Source organism: Myxocyprinus asiaticus, chromosome 30, assembly GCF_019703515.2.
Source record: "Myxocyprinus asiaticus isolate MX2 ecotype Aquarium Trade chromosome 30, UBuf_Myxa_2, whole genome shotgun sequence".
Taxonomy (NCBI): Eukaryota; Metazoa; Chordata; class Actinopteri; order Cypriniformes; family Catostomidae; genus Myxocyprinus; species Myxocyprinus asiaticus.
The window spans coordinates 15,624,809-15,645,145 of record NC_059373.1 but is presented as its reverse complement, the minus strand read 5'-3'; the positions used below and the strand labels follow the sequence as shown (position 1 = coordinate 15,645,145).

Sequence of the window (20,337 nt, the reverse complement as noted above, 5' to 3'; positions counted from 1 at the left end):
AGATACAAGAAGATAATTCTTGTTGGTTACCGCAGTTTATTTTACACCCACATTTTCTCACTAACAAGCGGTGCTCAATCAATGGCTTCATATTGATTGGCCTGACAAGCACTGGAGATTAAGATAGAAGCGTGCGTGGGCTGCATTAGCAACAGTGGCAATGCATGACTTTAGATTGTGAATATGGATTTCGCGATCCAATTACACAGTGCGAGTCGATAATCTATCACATTGCACAATGGTTGTCACTTTGCTTACATTTCTAGATATCAAGGCTTCTATGCAATTCAGAGGTGGCGGGAGAGGGTGTTTAAAAATAAGTTGAATGCTGATAAAGGAGAGGACCTTGAGACAACATAACTAGGGTTTTGAAGTACACGAGGCTAGTCACAAATTTGGCTCCAACAAGATGCACGTCGGTAACAGATGAAAGAGAATCTGAGAGTCCCATAATTCCTCTCTGTCATGTCTTAGAAAGCTAATTAATTCCAGAAACATTTGAACATAACCTCAAAATGTCATACAGGACTAGTTTATAAAGTTTAGGAGAAAGGGGTGCCATATTTTTAAAGCTGAAGTGTGTAATTTTTGGAACGGTAAAATATTTTCTCCTCACCTGAAAAGTGGAAACACTGGGGCTCTGTGGTGCTATCAGAACTTTACTTGTATGAGATTCTCAACCAGCCAGACACAGGAAGTGTTTGGGGTGGGACTACATGTGTTTTATGTGTTTTATCAACCAATGGAAGGTGGGACTTTTCGGGAAACCTATTTGAAAACAGTCATTATTATTCAAACTTCAATTAGGTGACGCTAGTAACAGAGAAATTACACACTTGAGCATCTTTGTCTTGTTTTCCCTAAAAAATATCAAAACATCCCTTACCTTGTGCTACCCAGTGTCCACATGTGTGGACGGTGTATTTTGGCTTTGCTACAGTTGTGCTCAAAAGTTTGCATACCCTGGCAGAAATTGTGAAATTATGGCATTGATTTTGAAAATATGACTGATCATGCAAAAAAACTGTCTTTTAAGGATAGTGATCATATTAAGCCATGTATTATCACATCGTTGTTTGGCTCCTTTTTAAATCATAATGATAACAGAAATCACCCAAATGGCCCTGATCAAAAGTTTACATACCCTTGAATGTTTGGCCTTGTTACAGACACACAAGGTAACACACACAGGTTTAAATGGCAATTAAAGGTTAATTTCCCACACCTGTGGCTTTTTAAATTGCAATTAGTGTCTGTGAGTCAATGAGTTTGTTAGCTCTCACATGGATGCACTAAGCAGGCTAGATACTGAGCCATGGGGAGCAGAAAAGAACTGTCAAAAGACCTGCGTAACAAGGTAATGGAACTTTATAAAGATGGAAAAGGATATAAAAAGATATCCAAAGCCTTGAAAATGCCAGTCAGTACTGTTCAGTCACTTATTAAGAAGTGGAAAATCCGGGGATCTCTTGATACCAAGCCAAGGTCAGGTAGACCAAGAAAGATTTCAGCCACAACTGCCAGAAGAATTGTTTGGGATACACAGAAAAACCCACAGGTAACCTCAGGAGAAATACAGGCTGCTCTGGAAAAAGACAGGTGTGGTTGTTTCAAGGAGCACAATACGACGATACTTGAACAAAAATGAGCTGCATGGTTGAGTTGCCAGAAAGAAGCCTTTACTGTGCAAATGCCACAAAAAAGCTCGGTTACAATATGCCCGACAACACCTTGACACGCCTCACAGCTTCTGGCAAACTGTAATTTGGAGTGACAAGACCAAAATAGAACTTTATGGTAACAACCAAAAGCGCTATGTTTGGAGAGGGGTCAACAAGGCCTATAGTGAAAAGAATACCATCCCCACTGTGAAGCATGGTAGTGGCTCACTGATGTTTTGGGGGTGTGTGAGCTCTAAAGACACGGGGAATCTTGTGAAAATTGATGGCAAGATGAATGCAGCATGTTATCAGAAAATACTGGAAGACAATTTGCATTCTTCTGCACGAAAGCTGAGCATAGGACGCTCTTGGACTTTCCAGCACGACAATGACCCTAAGCACAAGGCCAAGTTGACCCTCCAGTGGTTACAGCAGTAAAAGGTGAAGGTTCTGGAGTGGCCATCACAGTCTCCTGACTTTAATATCATCGAGCCACTCTGGGGAGATCTCAAACATGCAGTTCATGCAAGACGACCAAAGACTTTGCATGACCTGGAGGCATTTTGCCAAGACTAATGGGCAGCTATACCACCTGCAAGAATTTAGGGCCTCATAGACAACTATTACAAAAGACTGCACGCTGTCATTGATGCTAAAGGTGGCAATACACAGTATTAAGAACTAAGGGTATTCAGACTTTTGAACAGGGGTCATTTAATTTTTTTCTTTGTTGCCATGTTTTGTTTTATGATTGTGCCATTCTGTTATAACCTACAGTTGAATATGAATCCCATAAGAAATAAAAGAAATGTGTTTTGCCTGCTCACTCATGTTTTCTTTCAAAATGGTACATATATTACCAATTCTCCAAGGGTATGCAAACTTTTGAGCACAACTGTATATGCAACGCATCATTTACATTAAGTTAAACTGACTAAATACTGTTCACAACACAGTACGCTGTCATTTAAGGGTTAACCTTCTGGCGCACCGCGTCACGACAACAGCATGACGTCAATTTCCATGAAGCACTCCTACGGGGGCAGCGCCAACAAAAGTGCCTCTGGTAAGAATCTTATTACAGTTTTTTCATTGAAACCTGTTTGGATGTAAAGAGTAGTGTCTCTAGTTTTGTTCGATATGCCGCTTTAATTCATTCATTTTTCGTGAGTCAGTTCGCTGATAAATCTGATGTCCATATATGTGGAAAATGGGACCTTATTCCCTCAAAAGTTGAAAAAATAAAAATAAAAATAAAACTTTTAGCTGTTTGAATAACTTTCAACATTAACACATCTGTGGGTCATTTCACTTTATTTTTATATAAATTTTGTTATTTATTTTCACATTGAGAATCAATGGGTTCATCCAAAAGCTGAAAAAGTCTCTTTCAGAGGCTTTATATGGAGTTAGGATGAAAATAAGGTGCATTTCCAACTGTTCTGAGACCAGTGCAGACAGACAGCACACTGGAGGTTAAATCATTCACTAAATAGGGACAAGGGAGCATTCTATAGCTTCCTATGCATCTAAGTGCATTCACTCCTAAAATCTGACCAAAAATTCAGTTTCAGGCTGCAGGTGATGTTTGAACCACACAACATGTTTGGCAGACATGGGACAATGATAATCAGTACATAGATTCAGAATTTTATCATGCTAAATTTTATTTTAACATGGTTGGCAGTGATTAGATGATGCTTGCCATTAATTTGAATCAGAATTATTTATTCAGCTTTATAGAAAATCAGCTGTAATGTCTTTAATGTCTCAAAAACATGACCACTCCTGGAAACATAAAAAACAATTTGATGTAAAAATCAGACTTTCTATAGCTTGGTATTATTTAAAATTTCACAACTTAGTCCCACTGTCCACATATGTGAACATATTTAGGAAAACTATTTGCTCTAGAAAAGTTTTCTTTTTGTGTTATTTTTTTATGTATATTAGGTCCTACTAGTTACAAATCAAAAAAGGAAATGGAAAATGCACACAGCATTTACGCTCGGGTCTCAGGAGGTTAAAACAAGAAATATTTACATTATAAGTTAAATGAACAAGATATTTAAACTTGTTTTCAGAGAATCAAACTTGAATATAAGTGTACTGTATTTGTCACTTGTTTTTCACTTGTTTAAGCTTATAACAATTGGAAAAGTGTTGCTTAACAAAATACACTTATATTCAAGCAAAAATTCTCTGAAAACAAATGATTTTATCTTGTTTTAAAGATGTTTAGACCATTTTACTGAAAAAAAATCTGGTTAAGGATCTGATTTTTTGCAGTGCAGAATATTTCATCAGACTTCAACAGAGGTTAGACTGTGCGCTATAGAGAACAAAATGGACAATTACCAAGTTCAGCATAGTAGAAAGGGAAGTCGCCCAGGTAGGATGAGTACTGGGGCAGTGCAAAAAGACCACCAGGGTGACTGTTCCACATCAGGGTACTCCTGGAGGTCTGCTGAAGCACTCGGTCCTGAATGATCTACAAGAAACAAGTAAACAAACACCTTGCTTTAAATGGCTGGTTGGCCAAAAATAATCATTTTGTTATCATCTAATCACCCTCAAGTTGTAACAAACCCATATTGCATCTTTTTTTCAATACAATAAATGTGAATGGTAACCGAGGCTCATATTCTGCCTGACATTTCCTTTTGTGTTCCTTGAGGTTTGGAACAACATAAGGATGAGTAAATGGTGATATAATTAATAGTTCTGGCTGAACTATCACTTTAAGCATAAACACTTCAAGACGTTGCTAGCTAAATTCACACAATGGTGACAGCTGTGAAGTTGTCATATGGAGAGGTTTTGTGAAAGGGTAAATTAATGTTTCAAATTGAAACTTCAGCTGAGGTGCAGCTCTCGGTCTATAAACTATAAGACAAATGATCAAATGCTCCACTGATTTCACCACCTTTGTGCCAATCAGCTGCTCCCAGCATTAAGAGAAGCAATTGCGTCTTTGGCCTTGAATGAAGCTCTCAGCCGCGAATGGGTGCTGTAAAAAGAGACAAAGACTGATAGGTTTTTTTTTTGTTGCTGTCATTTTTTGGTTTATATTGTGCCCCTTGTTGCAAAAGTGGTTTGGCTTAGTGACAACCTAATTGTTGGCAACTGGAATGAGATTTCATACAAGCTGGATGTCTCTGAGATTGTGTCTTCATTGCAGATGCCTCATACTAGCCTGGAGGCATTTTGTAGTACAAATTAATCTTATAGAATTTACTGAGAAGCTGGATCATCTGAGTGGGTTCATTAGGATGGTGAGATTCCCTGCATTTAGTCTCATTGGGTGCACACAAATGTTTTTCAAATGCAAATATAGTTTCTATAGAAAGAAATAACTGCATAATAAATTGTACAACCCCTGGAATCACTACACTTAGAGGATGTTCACCCAGCATTTTTACTTTGTGGCAAATAAACAAATCAGAGATATGACACAATACATTTTTGTTTAATAGCTGAACATTCTGGCTTCGTGAAACATATCTCAAACAAATTAAATTACATTGTTTTAATTAATGGCATATTTTTGTTCCAGATCAAGTAGAGGAAAGAATTATGGAGTCATAAAAAAAAACAAAAAAAAAAAAACACAATTAGTACTTTGTAGCTCTTCCTCTGGCTTTTATGATGGCCTGAATTCTTTGAGGCATGGACTTTAATGAAAAACAATATTCTCCATCAAGCTGGTTCCAACTTTCTCGAATAGCAAATAACAGATCAGCATTGCAGTATGGAGCCTTGTCATGGCCCAATTCTTTTCAATTTCCACCATAAATTTTCAATCGGATTGAGATCCAGACTGTTTGCTGGCGATGTCATTGAGTTGATATGCCTTTCCTGAAGAAAAGCTTTAACACTCTTTGCCTGTGGCAAGATGCATTATCATCCTGAAAAATGACTTCATCACTAAACCTATTTTCTATTGATGGAATGACAAAAGTGTCCAAAATTTCAATGTACACCTGTGCATTGACTGTTGAGGTAATGATTGACATATCCCCTGGTCCTTTACCTGACATGCAACCCCATTTCATAAATGACTGGGGAAATTTGATTGTTTTCTTCAGGCAGTCATCTTTATACGTTTCATTAGAACGGCACCAGACAAAAGTTTCATCATCATTGCCTTGGCCAATGCAGATTCGGGATTCATCACTGAATATCACTTTCATCCAATCATGCACACTCCATGATTGCTTCTCTTTAGCCCTCTGTAGCCTTGTTTCCTTCTGTTTAGGTGTTTGTGATGGTTTTCGTTTGGCTTTTCTATATGTAATCTTCTTTTCTATAAGAATGATTGACTGATTGATTTACTGGAATAGCAGACAACTGATCAGAGTTTTTTAATTGCCAATGACGATTCCAATATCTAGATATCTAGCAGGGTGGCTGATATCCCATATTATACCGATGTATACAACATAATTTACAAACAAAGGAACTAACTAACTAACTAACTAACTAACTGGACAAAAAGTAAAAAAAAAAAAATTTGTTATAAAAATTCTCATTCATTAATACATTTTCATCTGATCTCATCTGAGCATTTTTCCTTTGATTTCTTTTTGTCCCCCCCTTGGCGCAGTCAATAATCATTTGACACAACCGCTGAGATTAAGCTGTAGCCTTTCGCCCTTGCGAAGCCCACCTGTCATCTTAAAAACCCAATCTGAGGGGCTGATGAAAGGCCGTTCCTCTCGCTCAGCTAAAAGTCCTCCCTTTTAGTGACTGAAGACATGTGATTGACGACTCAATCTCGCAACAGGACGGCCGCAATCTTCCAAATGGAGGGCAGCGGATGAAAGAGACTCTTCGGATGCTGGCTGTAATTGCAATGACGTTGTACCTTCACCGTGGGAGGTTGGGGGTTAGACAGCCCTGTCACTAGTTTAGAGTCTTTGGGGGTTAATTGTTGTGATTTGTTGATTTTAGACGCTTCTGAACTGTATGACACTGTCAATGGCTGAGCATGGAGTACAACTGCATGTGAATAGGCTAACTGTGGCTAATTGTCACACTTTTTCTGTAAAAATTTCTGTATATGCAAATACCTTAAAGTCATGACTAAAAAAAGCTGCTGAGCATTTCCACCATTGTTATTCAGGGAAAAAAGAACAATTAATTGAGCACATTCTGACATTATGTGAAAAAATGCCCCAATAGTGGGGTGCCATATGGGGCAACATGTCACAGTGGAACCTGTCATTAAACAGCCTATATTATGCTTTTTTTATAGTCTCAAAAGTGAGTCCACATTAAAAATTTGGGATTCAAAATCTAATTTAAGCCTGGAGAAAAGTTTCAGAATTTTGAAAAAATGTACAACAAAGAAACGCTAAGATGTAAAATGATTAAATATTTACACTCACCGAGCACTTCATTAGGAATACTATGGTCCTAATAAGGTGCCCAACGTGGTCTTCTGCTGTTGTTGTCCAACCGCCTCAAGGTTCGATATTTTGTGCATTCTAAGATGCTATTCTTCTCACTACAATTGTGGAGAGCGGTTATCTGAGTTACAGTAGCCTTTCTGCCAGATCGAACCTGTCTGGCCTTTCTCCGTTGACCACTCTCATCAACAAGACGTTTCCGTCCGCAGAACTGCCGCTCACTGGATGTTTTTTTGTTTTTGGCACCATTCTGAGTAAATTCTAGAGACTTGTGTGTGAAAATCCCAGGAGATCAGCAGTTACAGAAATACTCAAACCAGCCTGTCTGGCACCAACAATCATGCCACGATTGAAATCACCGAGATCAAATATTTCCCCATTCTGCTGGTTGATGTGAACTTTAACTGAAGCGCCTGACCCGTATCTGTATGATTTTATGCACTGCACTGCTACCACACAATTAGCTGATTAGATAATTGCATGAATAAGTAGGTTTACAGGTGTTCCTAATAAAGTGCTCAGTGAGTGTATGATTCTGCACTACATCTAGTTTACTAATCAAATGAGCAAATTTGTGCCATCTTGACACCTTTGTACATACGGTCAGATTCCCTTGCCTCCATTGACACACACAAGGTTTTTGGAACATTGTTAAACCATGATGGATAACTTTCACACAAATTGTTATGGTGATAATTCAATTTGTAATTAAAAAAAGTGCTTTAAATTAGACAATAGAAGGGTTTTCAGAAGTGGACTCAGACTTCTGAACCCCACTGTATATACTTGGAATTAAATCTGGCATGTGAAAATGTACACACTTCCACCACTTCTCATACGTCATTATATTTCTAAACTGTCAAAACTATTTGAACCCACAACTGGGGAGCAGCTTTTGTGTCTAAAGCATCTCTAGTGGGCATCACAGCTGTGGAATGAGAGTATTTATGTGTGAGTGTGTGTGCGTGTGTGTGTGTGTGTGTGTGTGTGACAGCAGGAGATGGCATGACTGAACAGTCATTACTTACTTCTAGAGTGGTGAGCACAATCTTTTCCAAGGAGGAGAAGTAGGCCTCCCACAAGAACTGTGTCTGCTGTCGCAGAGCTAGAATCTTATCCTGATGAATGGAGTGCACCGTGGACGGGATCTACAGAGAGAGAGAGAGAGAGAGAGCAGGGTAAATCCGAACACTGCTGCTAGAGAGGTTATGTATGAGTGCTCGGTAAAAAGACCAAGCAGAATGAAACAAGCAGAAAAGGCGAAGAGGAGAAAGAGGAATGATGAGGTGAAGATCTGAATGGTTGCATTTTCTCAGTGGAAATAATCAAATAGTGTAACTTGAACCATTTGTATTTTCCCCCCGTTGAGAAAAACAGATTCAAAAAAGGGCATCTAACAGCTCTAGTCTGGTTGTACTCAGCCCCATTAGCTGGTAGTCCAGCTGATCAACCACCTAAACCAGCTTACACCAGCTACTGACCATAAATGACCTGCTTTGCTCAGCAAAAATCTATGTGAAAACCAGATAACATCACAGGATTGTTTTTGTTAGATTTTCATCAGTGTCAGAATGCAGAACTTACATTAGAAGTCAAAGAGCGTGAGTCGATGAGTATTTGAGCAAGTGTGGTAATTAAAGTGTCTGAGGTCACACAGAATGGGCATAACATGACAAGAGATAGGAGAATAGAATGGAATAACAAAGTTATTTATTTCTGACCTGCAGTAGAAGCCTCTCATCCCCGATCACAGCGGCTGTGTTCCAGTCGATGACCTCGGAGAAGGGGAGTTCCCAACCATTACTCAGCATGACCGGCACACAGGCAGCCTACACACACACACACACACACACACACACACAAAGAGCGATGGGGTCACAGTGTGAGTCATATGTGCACAGTGTTTTGATTACGAGACAGCACAACTGAGAAAAGGCACATGTATAAACTAGTAATAGAACAACACAATGGATCGCATATTAAATGGCTTCAACTGAATGCCAGAAAAGCCATTAGCCTTGTTACTGATACTAACTCAAAGAGTCCAGCGTACAGATTGCAACAACCAATCCATTTATGCAATATACAGTTACTCATTATATAAGCAAATAGAAAGAGAGGAGGAAGTATGGGAGAGACAGAAGTAAGCAGAGAACAATACAATCAAACACAAAACAAAAATATTTTATAGTGAGAGTTGCGATAACAATGACTTTAATGTAGTAATCAGTAAAGTTTATGGAGATGTGGGGGGCAGAGTATAACCCAAGCGCACTATTGTCTATTGGTATACGTCGTGTTGATGATGTCACGTGTGTAATACGAACAGCAGTGATGACAGAGAACCAGCAACTAGGGTTCTATATCAAAATTTTGGCTTCAGGACGATGCCAGCCTCTAGTACCTAGATACTGAAACTAATTCACTAAAGGACACTCTATCCAACAGAAACATTTGGTAAACTTTGTAGTAATTATTACAGTGAAAAACAATGCCTTACATGTCAATTACAGTATATAATTCTGAATTAATCCGAATTCCGATCTCTGTATTTCCCGTATTTTGTGGATTATATACAGTGACGAATAAACTTAGATTAGGTTTCTACACAACAAGGGTAAATTGCACTTTATCTATGCTTTTGGAAGGGCGATGTATGTGTGGCTATTGGTGAATTTGGGAAGGAAGCAAGTTAACTTGTAGGGAAGGAAGTTTGAAGGAAGTTAGTTTGTAGGAAAAGAAGTTCAGAGGGATGTTTGGATTGAAGAAAGAGAAAGGAGGAAATAAAGATAGAAAGAAAGAAGAGTGTCAAGAATAAGAATAACATATTTTCCACCATATTGTTAATGGAAAAATTATGGTGAGAGAAAAAAAAAAAAAAAAGGGGGCACTAAAGGAAAAGTGAGTTTCCTTTGAAGTGAGTTAGAGGTGTAGAAATGGAGGGATGAGCAGCTGCTGTGTCTGACAGCTGTTTGACGTAATGAGAACCTGCCACTCTAGAGGTCATAAAGGCGTCAGCTGAGCAGAGTGCACCACAAGGCATACAGTGTTTACACACGTACACACTCAGAAGAGTGTGTGCGCGCTCCAGGGGTAAAACACTGAGGTTTGGGAGTGTGTGCAAAATGAGATCTATCAGGAAAGTGTGTGCGTATACTGTTTGGCAATACATGTGAGGGCCAAACTTCTGAAAATGGCCTCATAGTAAAATCTCTTGGAACTGACTTGTAAGGATGGTGAACATTAGCAAAAAAAGGTTCATAAATGGAAACATTTTGGCTTAATTAAATACTAAAATTGCCATAAGGTGTCTAAAGATAACAGGTGTAGGGCTAGGGTGTAGAAACTATGATTAGCTGAATTTTAGAACAACAGTAGTCAATGGGAGCATTGGGAGGTCCTCACAAGGAAGGAAGCAAGCAAGTGTGGAAAAAGGATGTAGAGAATGAAGGAAGTTTGGAAGGACATACGGGCTGCACTCCACTTCACTTTAAACATCCACTCACTAACTTCCGTAAGCACTTCACCTTGGGGAATCCCTGCCACCATTTTGGAAGTCCATTCCACTTGTTAAGAGGGCAAGGGAAGTTTCTGCTGACAGACCCCCAACCCCTTGATTTTGACTGACTCGACTGATGTAACACACAACTCTAGTGAATGATATAACATAGAATTGTTTACTGCTGTAAGTGAAGTTAGGTCAGATAAACAGTTTAGAAGAGTTATATTGGGATTTAACTGCAAAATACTTGTAGCAAACTTAAACTGACACAGTCGTAGCCTATGAGTTCATTGCAATGTTACAATTTTAATTTGTGTAAAACTTAATCCTTTCTAACAATTCATTCTAATAAAAAGTTCATTTATACATGACAAGATTTATACATATGCCACTGAAATTAGAACTAAACTTTACCTCAATCTGTCTTCTCAGGTGCAAAAATCGCCAAAAAATGACATCGGCCCTATTGCAAGAGACAACGAGCTCCAAGTGATCAAGGGCTTAGTCCGTTCCATTTCAACCCATTGCACGGGTTCTGCCAGTAGTAGGCATTTGCGCAGCGTAAGCAATGACGTACATCCGAGATGGAAGGAAGTTAGCAAGGGGAGGGCATAAAAAAAAGACATGGAAGGAAGTTTAGAGAGACGTATAGAAGGAATTTTGGAGTGACGTACAGATGGAAGTTTGGAGGGACGCATGAAAAGAAGGTTGTTTGGAAGGACATATGGAAGAAAAGACGTAGGGAAGAAAGTTTAGAGGGATGTATGGTACAAAGTAAGGAAGGAAAGAAAGAAGAAAGGAATGGTGTGTATGTGTGTGTGGTCACCTGCAGAGCCTCCAGGAAGCGAAAGGAGCCCAGTCGTCGTCCCCGTGGCACCAGACAGAAAGTGGAATTGTGCAGCATTTCACGGTAGTCATATCTGCAGAGAAACACACAAGCACAAATGAATGATACATACAAGTGTCATTTTTACAACACAGCTGTACCACTCTCTCTCTCCCTTCTCCACTGAGCCATAACTCGCCATCCCAACAGAGAGATCAGATGTTGCTGGGTAATGAGGTTATGACACATGCTTTCGTCAGGCAGCTACATTTATGAGCCGCATATATGTGCAGAATCTATTCAGACACACACACAAACGGTATGAACAGTGTGACATACACACTTTATCAAAAAATTTAGTACACACACACACACATGCGCCATCCGAGCGCAGATGTTTGAAGAGATAAACAGGCATGTTTTTCCTCCATATCAAAGAGACAGTCATTTCTCTGCCCCCTGTGCTCTGATCTCAGGTCAGCCACAGCAACACAGATGGAACACTGTCCTCTCACGCGCACACGCAAAAGATACAGAAGCGTCAAAAAGGTCGCAAGGTTAAAGGAATGGACAGTTATTTATCGTCCAGAAAATCATTCATCATTTACTGGTGCGCATATAAGGTGAAGGTTGCATGACCGCTCGCGTGTGAGACAGAGATGCTGACTATCATGCTGCCATTATCTGCCTCTACGATGATCTTGCTGACTCGAGTGCAGCTGTGCCGTTTGCCTCCTCAGCTCATTGGTAGATACTGACTTTTAATATGGTCTGAAATGGCAGTCTACACACAAACATGCACACGCACGCACACACACGTACTGTATATTGAACAAATTCGAGAAACTGACAGGCAACTGAGGCGAGGATGGTACTCAAGAAAAAAGAACGTTTAATAAATCGGGCAAATATAATGACATAAATGGGGTGTAGCAATTAGAATTAGCATAGTTTAAGAACAAATAGAAGTCAATAGGAGCTTTGGGAGGCCCACACAAATAAATGCGTAAAAGTTTGTGTTTACAATTTGGAAGTTTGGAAGGAAGGACAGTAGGAAGGAAAGAAAAAACAACTAATGATCAAAAAGAAATAATGAATGAAAGAACAAAAGAAAGAAAACAAACAACGAACAAAAATAAAAGAAAAAGAAAAAGAACAAATGAACAAAAAAGAACAACAAAAGGAAAAAAGGTAGAATGAATGAAAGAACAAAAAGAAAACAATAAATGGAAAATAAAAGAAAGCAATAAAAAAAAGAACAATGACCAACCAAAAAATAATACTGAACGATAGAACAAAAAAGAAAGAAAATCGAACAGAAAATAAAAGAATGAACAAACGAGTGAACGAAAAGCACAAAATAACAAATGAAAGAGCGAACAAACGAAAGAACAAAAGGAAAAGAACGAATAATGAAAAAAGTAACAAAAGAAATAAAGAATGACCAAAAGAAAGAAAGAAGAGCAGAAGGACAGAAGCATTAGTAGATGCTCACATTGAATAGTGCCTGAAATGGCAGGCTACACACACACACACACACACACACACACTCTAGAAGGAAAGAGAGGCACAGAGGCCATTCTGTCGCAAAGTGAACAAACAAGGCACGCGTGTGAGCGCACACGCACGCGCCCCAGCTGTCTGGATATCAGACTGATCCCGCGTTAATGTGATAGAATATGAATGAGGTTGGAGGGCAAGCCGTGGTCTCTGTGGTGCCATTTCACGTAGATTAGCTACCTGAGGAGTAATATCAGACGGTCTGCAAACACTGATGCTCACTCCGTGCCACACTAAGTGTGAGCAGAGGACAGAAATTGTGCTGACATTTTCCATACACCGGTGAATTAGCAACCCTGAACAGAAAGACAACTGGCACAGTAGCCAAGCGTTTACATTAAAAGCACTATAAACCAGTTATTGTCATTGTCTTAACTGACTGACCTGGATGTATATGTGTGTTTAGAGGGTAAAACATCTGCAGAATTAGTACTGTGTAGGCACTATGACTAAGGTATGGTACAAAATGGCATTACCATGTTATTTTTTTTAACATGGTACTATGGAAGTTTTAGACAAGTACCATGATAATACCATATTTTTGGTCATGATAATGCGATGGTATTACTTGAAATACCTTGAGTACAAAGTAAATAACATACCATATTAGTCAATTACCATGGTTTTTGGTGCATGTCCCAAGGTAATACCATGTTTTTGGTCATGTACCATGGTAATCCCATGGTATTATTTAAAATACCTAGGAGTACCAAGAAAATAGCATGGTATGAACATGGTATTCAATTACCATTATTTTGCAGACATGGTACCATTGAACTATAATGGTTTCCTGGACATATACAATGGTATTACCATGATGTCCTTTTAAATACCTTGGAGTTCCATGTGTATAACATGGTATTTGAATATGATAATCAATGAGTACTGTGGATATTGCGACATGGAAATATGGAAATCCAAAGAAACCATAATGTTCTTGACATACCATCGTAGTTCCACGGTATTCTTTGCAATTAATATGGCAATCATTCGGTACCTTTGTATAATCAAATCAGATAGCATCATTGAGCCATGGTACAGGCACAGTCCTTACACTGTAATGGTGTGTGTGTACTTGTTTGATTTCAAAGTAGCTTCTTTTCTTAATATTCTGTCAAACATCAAGCATCTTTTGACCTTGGGAAGCTCAGACCACTCCAAACAAAGAGCACAGTGAAGATGAGAGTGCGTAAAAGTGTGCGTTTATACATTAGTGAGGGTGTCTGAGCGTGTGATTGTGCACTGGCAAACACAAGTGTTTGTGAGAAGTGAATGTGTTGGAATGAACAACTATGTGAGATGAAATGCATAGCAGAGTAAAGTGTTATGAGAAGTATTACGAGAAAACTGCTGTTGAGTGAATCAATATTAGTCTAAAAAGTGAGGCTCACCCTATGTGTTTGGGTTTATTTCACAGGTTGGGTACAATTATATTAACCTGCCCAAATAAAGACCTAAGCAAGCTTTATGCTGCATCTCCATTGCAACTCCAGTAAATGCCTCCATTTGGAGTGTGCTAATCATATGCATTCTGCACATGGTTGATGGGGGAGACTAGCATAATGAGGTCTTGTTTTTAAATCTCCAATGTTTCATTTACCTCCCTTTCCAGTGCATTCTATAACTTTCTCTCAAAAATACTAGCCCCTGTTCCCAGATCCGAATGAAAGCTTGCCCGGGAAATGAGCCAAAATGGCCGTCACTTTTGAGGCAAAACAATTAGCCTGAGGTGCAGTAGCCCACCTCCCAGACATCAACCTCATGAGAAAACCCCACAAAAACTAACTGAAACTAAATATAGACAAACATGTGTAATGTGGGAAATCATAATTTGAGACAACATTAGCATAAAAGTGAACTTGGACATTCATAAAAATATTGCGTTAATTTTCAACTGGTGATAGACTTTCACAATTGGTATTGTTATTTTTACTATTAAAATTAGTCAGAGAAGACGGAATATTTAATTCAACGCAAGCAAAAATGGGGCCATGAGGAGCAAAAAGTACACTTTACTGTGAACATTTTTCATTGATGACGCAAATTAATCAGTGATCACATTTACATGCACAATCTTACTCTGATTATCAGAATCAGAATGAGCTTTATTGCTTACACACACCATGCTTACACAAGGAATTTGTCATGGTAACAAAGTGAAGCTTCCAGTGAAAGAGAATGCAACATATGTATATACAAACATGTACATTTAAACATATAGTGACATAAACCCCCCTGATATAACAGATAAAAAAAGAGAAATATAAAATAACGCAATAATGTTGTTAGAATATTTTATATACAGGTATACAGTTATGTGCAGGTGATGTAATGTATTGAAGAAGAGGTAGGACATGTTAAAGAATATAAATGAAATATGGACAGAAGTAGGAATGGATGGTTGTATTGACCAAAGGAAAGTATTTGGGGGTAGTTTTATCTGTTCATGAGGTGGACTCCTAAAGTCCACTATCATCTCCACTGTTTTAAGTGTGTTCAGCTCCAGGTTGTTTTGACTGCACCAGATGGCCAGCTGTTCAACCTCCCTTCTGTATGCAGATTTACCATCATCTTGGTTGAGATGATATTATGCTTAATAAGCCAGCAATGTGTGTGGTTATGTAAATGTCTTAAACCTCTCTCCTTTATCAGGATAAGGCCATAAACAGTTTAAGCAAAAAAATAAAAAATAAAAACAATTTCCCACTTCCCCGATTTCATGTTGCATGTTGTGCGCAATGTCTGTTTGTGCTTTGACGTCAAAAGCAGAGGATAATCCTATGATTTCAAATCTTATGTAAACACTGTTTTCTTGCATTGGCAGATTTTTTTTAATAAGCTGACTTTGGTAGTTATGAATGTAAACACGCTCGTTGAATCAATGTTTTGAGCCAATTAATTAAAATGGACAGCTTGAAAGTACTGATTCACAGAAATAAATCTGTCTGCATTGCTGGAAGAGGTTCTAGTGAGGCCAGCAGGGGGTGCTCAACCAGCGGTCTGTGTGAGTCCTAACGCCCCAGTACAGTGAATGGGACACTGTAAAAAGGCACCGTCTTTCGGATATGACGTTAAACCGAGGTCTTGACTCTCTGTGGTCATTAAAAATCCCAGGGCACTTCTTGTAAAGAGTAGGGGTGTAACCCTGGTGTCCCCGCACCCCCTTGGCCCTTATCAATCATGGCCTCCTAATAATCCCACCCATTAATTGGCTGCATTACTCTACTCTCTCCTCTCCACCAATAGCTGGTGTGTGGTGACTGTACTGGTGCGTCTGCCCTCGCATCATCCAGATGGATGCTGCACACTGATGGTAGTTAAGAAGAGTCCCCTGTTCACAATGTAAAGAGCTTTGAGTGTAGTATAAGAAAAGCGCAAAACATTACATACACATTGAACTGTTGGTTTAAGCATCCCAGACAAACACTGCAACAATGACTTAACCAATAGCGTGACTTTGGGATGGGACTATGTTTGTCTGGCCAATTACTTTCATAGGTTATTTTCATATTGTCTACCCTCACTCTGGTAGAAGTTACGTTTGTATACATGGAACGTAGCTTGAAAACTTCAGGTCAGATCTCTGTCTTTTTAATTGCATTACAATCCATTTGACCAGCAATACATTAGCACTCCAAAATGCAGAAGAAACATGATTCCTATTTGATTACAGTTTAATGGGGAAACATTTATAATTACAGTTACTGTAATTTTATCCATTGTAATAGAACCCAAATCATGCATATGAAAGTTAACTGTGAGATCACATACTCGTGTGTACGAATACAACAGCCAACCAGTCACTAGAAGGGCACTCCAAGACGCTTACGGCTCTGTGTGTGTTTGTGAGCCCCTCTGAAGTGTCCGTACTGCCTTTCCAACACTCTCACTGTAACTAATTAATTATAGCAATTAGTACTCATTAGAGGGCTTATGCTAGTTTCAATTAGCATCCAAAACATAACCAACAGGCCTTCCAGGAAACATCCCCTTCATATAATCCTATAACAGCCATGTGCCCTGGCTACACCACAGGAATCAAATCCGGCTTCAATAATGTATTATAGTATGTGACCATGTTTCTTTGTTACTCAACGGGTAATATACTTCGTTTTGCCCAAATTATAGATTGCTAGTTCCAAACTGGTCACTTACCATATGAGGTTCCATGACAGTTAAGCCCAAAGTATACTTCGGAGAGAACGCTCAGGACGCGTGACGCAAATTTAATCATCAGCAGCCTGAACGCATGCAGCCAGATTTTTCTAACCGCGAGTACTCTAAATGTGCTTAATGCATATGCGCCTGGAATTATTTGCACTTCTTAGTGGGTCCACAAGGTGGTAACACTCACAAAGTTGTTGTCACAAACAAGCACTAGAAGATGTAATCTCCACTAAACAACAGGACATGAAGCAGGAAACACCAACAGTGGAAGCGTGTGAGGTCAGGAGATACATGCCTTTGTATAATTTGAGTCTGAAGGAATATAAAGACATCTTTATGGGTCTAAACTCCTGAATAGAAATAGTCCAGGATCTCAAAGCAGTCAGAGCATGCATGCGCCAACCGTCTGTGTATGTGCACACAGTAAATGGAGTATACTTTGCAAGGCTGCGCATTCGACAGTATGCATACGCTAAGCGTTCATGTCGAAACTAAAGTATACACTGGGCTTTAAGACACAGCGTTACAAGCCAGCAGCCTATGTAGGCAGTGAGGCAGCTCACTAGGTTTTGGAACAGAGCTTTTGAGTATATCCATATGAAAGCAAGACTGCATGCATGTATATCCATATGTAAGCATGAATCTCTCTAAAGAGTCTAAATATGAGTCAGCTTTACTCACTTCTACTCTTAAGACTTCCACTTCCATTTCCTTTTCAAGAGGATCAGCTTCGGTTGTTACAGACACTTGACAGGCTCGTCTCATACAAAAAAACCTGAAGTCTATCATGAAAATCTTCTCAATTTGTCCTTTCATCTACCATCCTCTCTACTTAAACCAGATTGAGACTAATGTTTCAGTTTCGCTTAATCGTGATTTGAGCTTTTGGATGATGCTCTTGATACAGAACGAAGGAAGATAAAATATTTAAGGAAGAGTCCATCCATAATGTGCTCGCCCTCTTGTCATGCAAAACCTGTATGCCGTTATTTTTTCAATGAAAAAAGAAATTTTTGAAGAATCTTTATGCAGCTTTTTTCCAAGCTATGTTAGTTCATAGTGACCACATATGTCAAACTCCAAAAAGAACAAATAAAAAGCACAAAAAAGTAGTCCATATGACCTGCTTGTTATTTGCAAAGTCGAAGCTCACATCTAGCTAGTGTTTGCGTCCATAACTTAAAAAGGTCTTGGCGCCATCATTGGTAGCAAAACGTTCTCGTGTGTTTAATATCCAAACATGATGTTTTATTTTTTAAATCCGGACACGTTATCATGCTAGACGCAAGTTTCGGTGGAGGTAAAGATTATCAGTGAGAAAACAAAACCTTCAATGTATAGTATGGCTTTAGAAGACTTGTAACACTGCACATGTCGTATGGACTACATTTATGAAACATTTAAGGTGCTCGTATGCGCCATATATTTTTGTCCTGGAGTTTGACAGACATGGTCACTATGAACTGTCATCATGAAAAGTAGTTGCATAAGAGTTTGGAATGACATAAGCGTAAATAAATCATTTTTATTTATTATGCTTGATTGGACTGTCAGCACACAGGGACACCTAGGTCCATACAAACCAGTTATTCTGTCAGGACACAGGGACAAAAACGTGTCTTGATTGGCTGGCTTGTCAGAGAACAGGGACACACTTTTGTAAAATACTGGCTGTCCTGTCACCATAAAGGGATATATTTTAGTCCTGACTGGCTGTGTGGGCCTGAATGGTTGGAAGTGTGATTCAGACCCTGGCATGTTGATGAACAGATGTGTCTCAAAGCACCAGTTTATATCCAGATGGTTGGCAGGACTGCGATGACGTGACTTTGCACTCAAGTCTGATTTGGCACATATCAGCACAAGCCCGCATGCGGTCACTCTTTAGTTCTTGTTCTGCGTGAGAAGCATTTACAGATGGAATAGTCACTTTTTTCATAGATCACAGACTTCAGCAGTTAAAATATTCTTAAGATGTCAAAGCGCTAAACAGCTAAGTGGGCTGAAGTTGTGCTGTGACAACCCTTTGTACTGGTAAAACCTTGTTTTGGTCTGAATCTGTGCAGCCAAGCAATGGGAAGAAAACAGCTCCTAATCAGCATTTGTGAAGGGTTTTGATTGCCAAACTTAAATCAAAGGAGCCTTTTTAGTTGGAGTCAAATGCCTGTGAAGGCTGAAAGCGGCATTTCAGACTAAACTTTTATAGACTCCGACAACCAACAAAAACAAATAAACTTTGGAATCATTCAGTGACACAAAATGCTAAACTACATAAGTTTCCCCCAAACAGCAAGTGGACCAAAATATTTCACAGGAATAAGGCTGCCAGCTAACTAAAATAACGTCACCACTCAAGATTAAAGGCTCTAAGCAAGTTTAGAACATTTCAATGGTTTTACTTGGTCTAATATTTTAGCCAAGATGAACTTGTACTGATGCAATCAAAGCCGGCAGTCCCATTTACTGTATCCCTACCCCCAAAGTTGAACAAAAATTAATATTTACCTCATTTATTTGCAAACACATTTAAATGTATTCTATTTTAGGGCTAAATCCACAATATCTTCTCACCATATGTAGCTCCAAAACAGAGAGGTAGACAGGGAGGGCATACACAATCATAGCTGACTGGGCTTTGCAGATGGGGTCTTCCAATTGCTGGTAGAGTGTACCTAAAGAGCCTGTACTTCAGCAGTCCCAAATTCAGCCACCCAAAACCGTATGCCACGCCCTGGCTAGTGCATGTCTCTAAAATTAAAAATGTGTATTTTCATAATATTAATAATAATAAAAAAAAAAAATCCTTATATTTCACTGAAAATCTTTATTTTTACAGTAAAAAACATTGAAATACCAATTCTTATTCAAATTAGTTTTTAATTTAAATCAGCATAAATTAAAGGCAGTATGACATATACTGCCATGCTGTATACATTTTTATACAATTGTGTTTTTTTACATTATAGTAATGATTATTATTTTTATTTATTTTTTTGTGCACTGAGGTAATGAGAATGGGGGGGGGGGGGGGGGCTTAATTATTATGAAAATAATGTTACAATAATTGTTTTTTTTTTGTGGTTCTGTCTTAAAGCAAAATATAATTTATTTATTTACTTCTGAAATGACCTTGACATGTTCTTCCAGGTTTCGTGACTGACCGAAGCAGCAGCATTTTCAAATAAATTCCTTTGCAGGACAGTGTTATAT

General features: G+C 38.8%; 1 protein-coding gene across 1 annotated transcript in view; it reads right to left on the bottom strand.

Moving 5' to 3' along the window:
• LOC127420631 (exostosin-1b-like) overlaps nucleotides 1–20,337 on the bottom strand; it is a 116,747-nt gene that overhangs the window by 20,891 nt on the left and 75,519 nt on the right. Inside the window, exons 2-5 of the mRNA XM_051663039.1 lie at nucleotides 11,401–11,494; nucleotides 8,794–8,901; nucleotides 8,101–8,220; nucleotides 4,020–4,152 (exon numbers count right to left, since the gene is read on the bottom strand). Coding sequence (XP_051518999.1) covers nucleotides 4,020–4,152; nucleotides 8,101–8,220; nucleotides 8,794–8,901; nucleotides 11,401–11,494 — 455 coding nt within the window. The remainder of the gene's footprint in view (nucleotides 1–4,019; nucleotides 4,153–8,100; nucleotides 8,221–8,793; nucleotides 8,902–11,400; nucleotides 11,495–20,337) is intronic.